The following is a 9,974-nucleotide window of genomic DNA, read 5'->3' on the forward strand; positions in this document are numbered from 1 at the left end:
CAGCCCATTTCCTTAGAACCACAATTCAATGGCAGAGCTGATTGGGAGAGGTGACCGTGCCCTGCAGGACTGTCCCATTGTGACAGTGCCGTTCCGGGCAGCGCCCCAGCTGTTCCCATGGCTGGTGGAACTCGGAACCGGTATCCGGGCCCCCGGTTACCCCAGTGCGCTTTGGTTCAAACACAGCTCCCGTGGCAACTTCCCCTTCCCACCTGGTGCGAGCAGGAGGCGAGGGGTCTGTGTCCCATGGAGAATACGGGCAGCAGAACGGGGGCGGCTGAGGACAACCCGGCTGGGCAGGCCAAGGTGAGCAGGGGCAGGGGCACGGTGAGAGCAGAGCCCGGCCTCAGCATCACTTCCAAAACCTCTTCGTAAATCCAGTCCTAAACCAGAAGGGATCTTCCCAGGGAGCAGAGCACACACAAAATGGAAGAACTGCTCTTCCTACATGCTTTAAGAGGCACCATAAGCTTGTGTTTAAGTTGGTTGTACAATCATTGCTTTCCAAAAAAATGAGCGGAGAAGTTACCTACGGAAACATTGCTGCAGGGAAAACTTACACCCTGTGCGAGAGATAATTCCCCCTGGACCTGGGACATGCAAACCCAGTGGCTGAGGACTTTGCTTTGCTTTCCAGCCAGCTGTGCAGCTGTCCATAGAAGCTGTGCGTGGAGCAGTGCCGCGTTACACTGAGCCCACTGTAGCTGCGATTTCCACTTAGCAAGCGGATGCCAGCCCTTGTTTGATGGATGCTATTAGGAATGAGTGACCATTGTTTACCTTGTAATTTATTAGAGGTAGGGTTTCCAAAAGGGACTTACAGTAGGTGGCCAATTCTTATGGACTTCTAATTATAATTGAGTACCTAGCTTCATTAAGCACCTCTGAAAACTCAATCTGAAATGCTTTTGGCAGGAAGAGAAATGCTTCTGAGCCTTAGGATAGGTTTTGCCCTCAGCAATGTTTGTAGGAGAGGATGTAGGATTGGCACCAACAGGCGACTAACCTGCAGCTTTGGCACTTCGCAGGCCACCGAGGGGGATGCGGCTGGCAGCAGGGGCGAGGCAGCCCCCAGGACAGGCAGCTCGCACGCTGCGCCATGCAGGACCCCGCTCGTCAACTACGCGGACGGCCTCGATCGGGACACCTTCAAAATTGTGAGATACTAAATAGACTTCAGTGGTAGAGAGAAAAAAAAAATCAGTGGTAACTCAGGTTGTTGAGAGAGAGCAAAAAGCAGGATACATCATCTTATTGCAGCTTTCCTCCATGTCTGGATGTTAACCTCATTGCTGTTTTCCAGTTAACTGGACATCACACTGAGTTAAACAGCCACCCCCACCAAAAATCACACTTTACATACACCACCAGGTTTTTGGAAACACAAACTGCAATCTTTATCATTTCACATGACACTTTGGTGGTGTGGTTCAGCAATATTACCGGCACCATGGCCCCAAAGCTCCATCTCACACCTCTGCCCTGCACGGGGACATCCTGCCCACCCGCTCCCACATCCTGCATTCCCGGTGCACAGAGGCATACCCACACACAGCCTGGTCACAGCTCAGAAGTGGCAAAAAAAAAAAAAAAAAAGACAAAAAAACTGTGAGGAGGGGCAAAAAGGAGGGCGTGCAGATGCAGCATTGGCTCTTGCATCATGAGCTGATGTTTGCACCATCCCAGGCACGGCCACAGGAAGCAGCAGCGTGTGAGTTCCCTTTCCCTCCCTGCAGAACAGCTGTCTTGTAGCCTGAAGTTAATATTTCACCCTGTGATGTCAGAAGGGAATTCCCAGAGGTGGAAATCCCTCAGTTCCCTTCCGAAGGCTGTGCCCAGAGCATGGTAAACCCGGGGAGGTGCAGGATGGGCTCTTGTGGGGCAATGGGAACCTCTAGCAAGGGACCTGCTGAGGTCCACTCCATCTCCCCTATCCCTATGCAATACACTCAGACAACACTTCCCCAATGATCCCAGCTCATTGGGATCACCTTAATCAGCTCATTTAACAAAAAGCAGCACCCGAGCCCCCAGCTGAGTGCTAAGTGCCTATTCCAATGCTTCCCTTACAGTGCAAGGAGTTCCTGAGGCCCTTTAAGAAGTCTCTCAGGAAGCTGTGTTTTCCCCAGCACCTCCCCAGGAAGAGAAAAGTGAAGTACACAAAGGAAAGCCTGACCATAATCGGGGACCGCATCGACATGTTTCTGCGGCAGCACTGCAGAGCCTCGGAGGTCAAGCACTGGAAGACGTAAGGTTTTGTCCTCTTACTGGGCTGGTGGTCCCGCACCGGTGATGCTCCTGGCTAGATGGGCTCCCATGGGGAATTTAGATGCAATTTGGCCCTGCATTTCCAGGCACTGGGCAGGTTGGGTGTCTGCTGGAGACTGGTGCTTCCCACGCTTAGGGAAGGGCTGTTCTTCAGAAGCTTATAAGCCTCAGGAAAAAAAAAAGAAAAGAAAAAGAAAAATATCACGCACAGGTACAGCAGTGGTCTCCCTCCACTAGCCAGAACCAGCACTAGGAAGGGCTGAAGTCTGTGCTCATGTACACCATCCCTGTGTCTTTTCCCCAGAATGATGTGGAGGTTCGTCTCCCTCTTCTCAGAGAATGACGAAAAGCAGCTGCAGAAGCTGTATAAGTACATCAAGAGCAACAGAATGGACAAGTTTAAGGTAAGCCAGCAGGAAAGGCAATGCCCCGCAAGGTGTCCCTGCTGCAGTCACCTGAAGGGATGACCACAGTATGCAGGGGCTCAATCCACACCAGAGGGAAAACCTGCACCTTGCAAGTAGTTGCCTGCCAGAAGGGCACAAACCCTGTGGGCATTGCCAGTTCCCACCATGTCACGGGCACTGAGCTGTTGCAGTGGCTGGTGCCAGCACCTGGAAGCTGAGCTCACGGGCCCAGCACCACGGCTTATGATTTTTGGGGCTGTTCACTGATCCCGTGTTCCCAGCCATGTTTACAGACCAAATCTGATCCCTGGATTTATCTGGTGACACAAGAGTTAAGCATTGAAACAAGTAACTCATTCAGGTGAAGTCAGTGTTTGCTAAGGCTTATTTCTGTGCCTGAGCATCAGCTCCTCACCCAAGGAAGCTGCAACCAAGGGTTTCCAGAGAACCCCAGCCCTGAGGGTTTAAACCACATGAGCACACTCACAGCCACCCATAAACATCCCCTGAGCAAAGGCTGAGCACACCAGGAAGTTCAAAGGTCCATAAGAAACACTTAAATAAGTTTATTTTAAAAAAATTAAAAACAGACCCACAGTTTAAAAAAAAAAAAAAAAAAAAAAAAAAGAGTTAACTGGGAAAATGTTTTGAGTAAGTTCAAAAAGGCACAACCCTGTGTAGGAACCAGGCACTGCTCTGTGTTATAAAGGGCCGCAGTCATCTGGTTGCTGGCAGCAATGCAGCCATAAATAAGCGGCGGCTGCAGGTGAGCAGCTGCCTCCTTTCCCTTTGCAAAGGGGCAACCAGCTGTGCAGCTTTTCTTTTAGTTGATGGCAAAATAAAACCGTCTACTTGTTTTTAGGGCTCCAAAAATGCACTCCAACAATGAGGAAATTAACGTAAAGGAAAAATAAAATAACATGTTGTGAGCAGGAGACACCTGAGATTAACTGGGGATATGAAAAAAGCGAGTCCAAATGAGGGCAGCCAGGTGGTGATGGGTGTTGGTGCTGCCTTCAGTTCACCACAGCCTCAGAGAACGACCCGAGCCCAGCTCCCAGCCCCTCGGAGGCTCGGCTGGGCCCAGGACGTGGCCTCTGCTTGGCAGCAGCCATGGTGCCAATGGGCCTGGCCTCGGCCTATGCAGCCACCCCAAGCAGGAGGCAGCAAACACCCCAAAAAACAACCAACCAAAAGCCCTCCCCATCCCACTGCTTTGTTAAAAAAATAATAATAAAATAAAATAAAAATGGACATCAGCATCTCCCTGGGGAGGAGAAAAGCAAGTGGAGGTGCCAAGCGTTAGCTGTGCAGGAGCAGGGCGTGAGCACCCCAGGCCCTGACACAGCTGCTCTGGACGAGGCCTCCTCCAAAAAGCAGCAACAAACCCAACCCCGGCCGTTATGTAACGGCTGACAAACGCCTTTTGTTATGCAAGACGAGTGGGAGAAAAGCAGCATCTCTGCCCTTCGTGGGGAGGGAACTGCAGCGGCTCCCTGCTCCAGCACAAACAGCAGGCTGCGGGTCCAGGGGGGGACAGAAATAGACTGTTTGGAAACGCCTCGTTATTTAGATGAGTGGGCATAAAAATACAGAATCAATATGCAATTAGTAAGTGATTGAGGTTGGCAGCGTGGTAATTTGATAATTTTGAGAGTTTTATTAGAGAGAGGCTGGCAGAGCAGCCATCCATTAGCCTTACTCACCAGACTTCTTAAAGGTGGATGGAGATCTATTATCCTGTTTCCTCACATGCGAGCTTTTAGGCCCTTTTTTAAAAAACAAACTTAAAAAAAAAGAAAAAAAGAGCCATGACATTTGAATTTGAACACTGGTCCAAGCTCAGTTTATAGACTTACTGAAAACATCAGAGCAGCCCCACTTCTTGGCACAGAGCAGAACAGAGCCACGCGTCCCTGTGTGATCCACTGGCTCTCATACGCTGCCAAAAGCTTTTTCACTGTAGGAATTAGCCCCATGCCTCAGTCCAACTTAGTCTGTGGGAGCGAAGAAATATCTGAAGCCCTAGAACATCAGGGAAAAAAAAAGAAAAAGAAAAAAAAAAACAGCGATCAGCGTGACCCTAGCAACACAAACCCAACCTTTTTCCCCTGGCATCTCCTACCTAGGAGGATGCTGTCACTCTTCCACCGCAGTGCCATTCTGTCACAGGGACCGCTGCCCCCAGCCATCCCATTGCTCCAAGCACCACAAGGCGACAGTGACATCCAGTGGCAGCGCACACCCATCCCCACACAGGCACCTCCCGCAGCACCAGGGCTCAGCACCCACATCGCACTGCACACCTCGGCCTTGGTCCAAAAAACGGCCACTAAACAGCACCGCCAGCTGCCCACCGCCTTCCAAAGGGCCTGGGAAACGCTGGTCCTCTGGAGAGCACACCAAGAGGGATTCTTGCATTAAAACACAGGGGTTGGGTGCCCAGATGCTGAGGTTTCCAGCCCACATGGGTCTGTGAAGGTCAGTGGGGATCCCACATCCAGCAGAGCTCATGGCACAACCACGGGGCGATGGTTTGTGGGGCAGCACGGGTATTTCTCACCCACTGCCACCCCACAGGGCCGTGGTGAAGCAAGAGTTGTTGCCCAAGCATGAGTCAGTGTTTGGTCATCTAAATATCCTTAGAAGTGTTTTTTTGTGTTTTTTTTTTTTTTTTTTTTTTGTTCTTTTTAAGCTGTTATGCTGTCCACCAGAAAGCACAGATTCAGTTCCAGGAACAAACCTGAGTGAAACAAGCAGGAGTGGCCCTACAACAGCTGAAACCTCGATGGAGGTACCAGAGGCGTCCGGGAACAACCAGGGCACAAACCAGGACACAGAGGCCATCACCATGAACGCACCCACCGGGGCACAGCCCAGTGGTGAAAATGATGGCTGAGGTATTGCTGCTGGGAGCTTGGGGCCCAGGGGCATGGCCAGGGACAGCATTGCCCTGTTCAGGCAGAGCCACCCACACCTGGCTTTTTCACAAAAACAATCAGCTGGTGAAGGTGCAAGCGGTGGTGGGGCTAGAGAAGTCAGGCAGGTTGAACTGCTGTCTCAGAGGAGACGCACAAATAGGAAAATCAGCAGGAGAAACTGCTCTAGCATAAGGCACTGAGGCAGCAGAAGACATCCCTTTGGTGGCCCATGCCAGGGGAGGTTCATTAGCACATTTTTGCATAGCAGTCGGGATGCTCAAAGCATGCTTGTGGTTTGCCTTTGGGCCCATCCCTACAAAGCCACGCACGCTCTCGGCGTGGAGCAGAAACGCCGACCAACCTGTCGCAGGTGCACTTGCTAACCAGGGCTCCTGGCAGCCTGGCTGGTGAGCCCAGACCCTGCCATACACAAACCCTGAAGAAGGTAGGAAAAAGGGACATCGGGGCAATTGTTGGCAAGATCAGCTCTGCCACAGACAGGTGCCACAGTCTGCCCACAGAAGGATTTGGCCCACACACACCAGTTTTCAAGCTGCTAAAATGCAGCCACGTGTCCCGTGGGAGTGCTCCTGCTCACAAACCATCTTGTTTTTCACTTCCTTTCTCCCAAAACTCTCTATTTCCCTCTAAAAGAACCCAGCCTGCTATCAGATTGTTACATATCATAGCTGGTACACATGTAACAGCTAAATTTTACCCATTTAAAATCCAAACTGGTAAAACGGAAAGTCAAAAGCCAGGAACTAGCTAGACAGCATGGTCTGGGAGGTGAGCAGGAGTCCCACACTAACCCCCGGCTCTGCAGCTCCAGGCAATCCTCCTCCCCCTGTCTGCTCCACTGCAGAAATGGACCAAACAGATCCTGCCAAGTTCCTACAGTGAGAAACACACCAGAATCATACAGCACGTGCAATACTGAAATGTTAGGAAGGTGTCAAGGTTTGGGGGTCACTGGTTGCCTGAGAGCCTGGGTGGTGAGGGTCTGTCCGGAGCAGCCCTGTGCTCCAATCCGCCTGGTGGGGATGCAGAGGGGCAGCGGCTCCTCAGGGGACTCGGCCTGGCCCTCCCACTCACTTTGTGTTCTTTGCTTTTAAGGTTCTCACGGACAGCTCAGATACCCACAGAAAGGAATTAATCTGGGATCATCACCCAGCACCGTAGGTAGAAAGTATGCAATAAAAAGTCCTCATGGTTTCCTGAAACTGTAAAATACTGCATTACTTGCAGCGTCATAGCAACAAGCTTTGACCCAAGCAAAATGAAAATGATGTTATTTAAAAATCATGTGATCTTATTCATCCTTAGGCTGGAGTTTCCTAGCAGCTGTGCACCAGCATTAAGACTCCATTAGGGATGCATAAGCATCAGGCCTACCTTTACTACATTTTTCCTTTTGTACAAAACCTAAGAATGGAAGAGCAGTGTGTGGGAAGAGGCAGAGAGCTCCACCTTTCCTTGCTATGGAAGGAAACCTCATCTGACAAAGGCAGAATCTGTTCCCATGCAAACACACACACAACCCCTCCATGTGGCCGCACCGACCCGGGAGGAAAGACCAAAAGAGGAAGAGGCTGGGGTATGGAACATACTCTGGTACATTAAAAAAAAAAAAAAAAAAAAAAAAGTTTCCTAACTTCCACACATACACACATGCTATTTCAAACTGCTCCAGGCTCATAAAGCCCAGGAGCCAGCACAAATGTCAGTGGGCCTGGCAGACACTGCAGCAGCTATCCACTCATCCAGCCCGAGGTGGCTGTAGCCCTGTTGGACTGTGGCTCAGGAAGAGACTCATTAGGGAGCTAACACTGCAGGACAGGAATAATTAGAAGAGAAAACCTGGCTGGCTTGCATTTTAGGATTCACTAGGCTTGATTTTCAATATTTCTTTCAGCTAAAGGTTATAAGCTTCCCCCATAGCACACACTGCATAAGCCAATAACACATGTGGCTGCATCAGAAAAACACTGTATGCCCTCAAAATGTCACCCTTGCTTAAGACAAAGCTGAGCAAGATTAAAGCCTGCTCAAGTCTGGATTATTCCACATTTTTTCCAGTAGGACTTGAGGGAACTCAGAAGTGACAGGAGAGCTCTCAAGGAAAACTGAGCTGTGCCAGCAATCACCCCACCGAGTCCCCCACAGATGACATGGGCAAAGGAAGGCAAGGAGAAGCGTTCCTACACTGAACGCATTACATGAAAACCTTTGGCACAAACTACAGAAGTGCATCAGTGCCTCTAATGCAGCATCACTAGGATTGCGCTGTGCAATGCTGGAGGCTGGCAGGCAGCAGTGCTACCAAGCACAACTGCAGGACTTGCAGCTCCACGCGCCTGTCCTAACTCAGGCCGGTTGCTCTTTTCTGTTTAAATGCAGCATCCGGGAATTCATGGAAGTCTTGCACAACCTTGGGTTTGGCTCTAAAGAAAAGCAAGATTTTAATGCTTTTTATGAAGTGTCAATGTGTAACACAGAATCAGCAAAGAAAAGAACAAGACAAAAAAAATCCCCCCCCCCTAAAACCATAAACCTGAAGAGATGCAGAGGCCCCTTGTTGACAGCTACACTCAGGATAGTAAAGCTCATACTTTGTGCCACAGAAAGCAGCAACATTCCTGGCAAAAGATGTCAGGAATAAGCAGAACTGGTGCTGCCACAGCGGGTAACATACGCGACCCCAGTGCTCCAGACCTGCAGCCAGCCAGGACGAACACCCAGCGCCTCAGATAACCCAAGGCTATATTTCTTTTAATTCTTAAAACAACAACGAACCACCACAACAAAACACCACCACCTCCCCCAGAGCAGCTCACCTCAAGCCATATTTAGGGGAATTGTGGTTAAATTTCATCAGCCTGAGAAGCTGCGCGCTACTCGTCACAGTGCTGATTTGCTGATGTCAGCTTTCGGGTGATCGTTCCCCAGACTAATTGGGGAAGAAAGTCATCAGTGGACAGCAGCTTTCATCCAGTTTGTGTCATTAACTCCCCAACAATCAGCAGGATGGCCTCACACCTCAGCTTCCAACAGCACTGTACCCTTACCTTGCTAGGAACAGTTTTATTCCGCTGGTGGTGGTTCTTCCCTCAAAATGTCACCCCCAAAATGTCAACGTTTCCCTGAGGAAAAGGGAAAGAATTGAGAAAGTTGTGTGGGTGCCTGGTGGCTTGTATCCTTCACCCATTTAATTTGCATGGATAGGATATATTGGGTTATACAACCACAAAGGGCAGGGCCACAGCCCTGACTTCAGCCTCAGCCTCTGGAATCATCCTCATTTAAGATGAGGTGAGCCCTAAGGGGGTAAGAAACCAGCCGGCAGGCCCCATTCCTGACTGCTGCCAGGGGCTCAGGCTTCAGAGGCGCCCCATGGGCTCAGCCACCACCACAGCTCACGGTGACACCCGTGGCACCGCCCTCCCCACCCACAAATCCTTCATGCCTGTGCCAAGGTCTGAGTGTTTTGGGTTACAGCGAGGGGCCAGATGAACACGAAGTGGCTGGCACACGCAGTAAATCCAGGGTAAAAACCTCCAAAAGCACAAACAAGGACCAGAAACAGCTCCGCAGTGCCACTTGCTGTCTCCTGGAAAAGGCTCCCAGAGGGCCTCATTCCAGCAAAACAGGGACACGGAGACCCCTGTGAGGTGCAGGAACAAAGTCCCCACCTAAATGCTCATCACAGACATCTTGCACAGGCCCCCAGAGCACGAGGGCTGAGGCTGGGCCTGCAGCCCTCCCAAGCACCAGAGACACGGGCACAGAGCAGGGCCAGGCCTGCTCCTCCTCAGGAGGCCTCGCCAGGCCACAGTCACCGTCCAGGAGCCTTTACACAGCTGGAGAGTGTAAGGAGTTGCACAGCTTGTCATCAGTAACAAGCTTTTAGGGGATTTTGCAGGTAAGTGTGCATAAACGGTCAACTGAGTTATCAACGAGACAAGGCGAGAGGGGAAAAAAACAAACCAGAAGGAACGGCAGCACCTCCCCGTGTGCAAACACTCTTGATTGTGAGCATACACCTGAACACAGCCCAGGGAAGCAGCCAGGGCGGCCTTTTTCCTGTGTCTGAAGACATTTCAGATTAAAGCTGGTGGCAGGCTCACAGCACAGCTGAGCACGACCTCCCCTCTGGTGGAAAGGGGAGGGCTTTCTCCCTCTTGTTTCTACCAAGAGCTAAAGCTGCTGTCGCACACCGATACCGCCATGCTGACACAGCGTGGTCTGAATTACTGAACTATAAATGCAGCTTTTTAATCTATTTCGGGAGTGTACTGTCTGAAGATTTCCATTAAAAAACAATAGAAAAGCTAAAGCTACCAAAACTTACAGCCCATATAAATAGCTTCATTCGGTG

General features: G+C 50.6%; 1 protein-coding gene across 1 annotated transcript; it reads left to right on the forward strand.

Annotated features, from left to right (window-relative positions):
* The first annotated feature begins 28 nt into the window (after positions 1-28).
* On the forward strand, positions 29-5,574 carry CHCT1 (CHD1 helical C-terminal domain containing 1). The gene is made up of 5 exons (XM_068656372.1): positions 29-140; positions 916-1,157; positions 2,073-2,248; positions 2,573-2,672; positions 5,371-5,574. Exons 1-5 carry the CDS (start codon positions 29-31, stop codon positions 5,572-5,574), a joined length of 834 nt encoding a protein of 277 aa, XP_068512473.1.
* Positions 5,575-9,974: the final 4,400 nt, after the last annotated feature.

Source organism: Anas acuta, chromosome 19 (genome assembly GCF_963932015.1).
Source record: "Anas acuta chromosome 19, bAnaAcu1.1, whole genome shotgun sequence".
Lineage (NCBI taxonomy): Eukaryota > Metazoa > Chordata > Aves > Anseriformes > Anatidae > Anas > Anas acuta.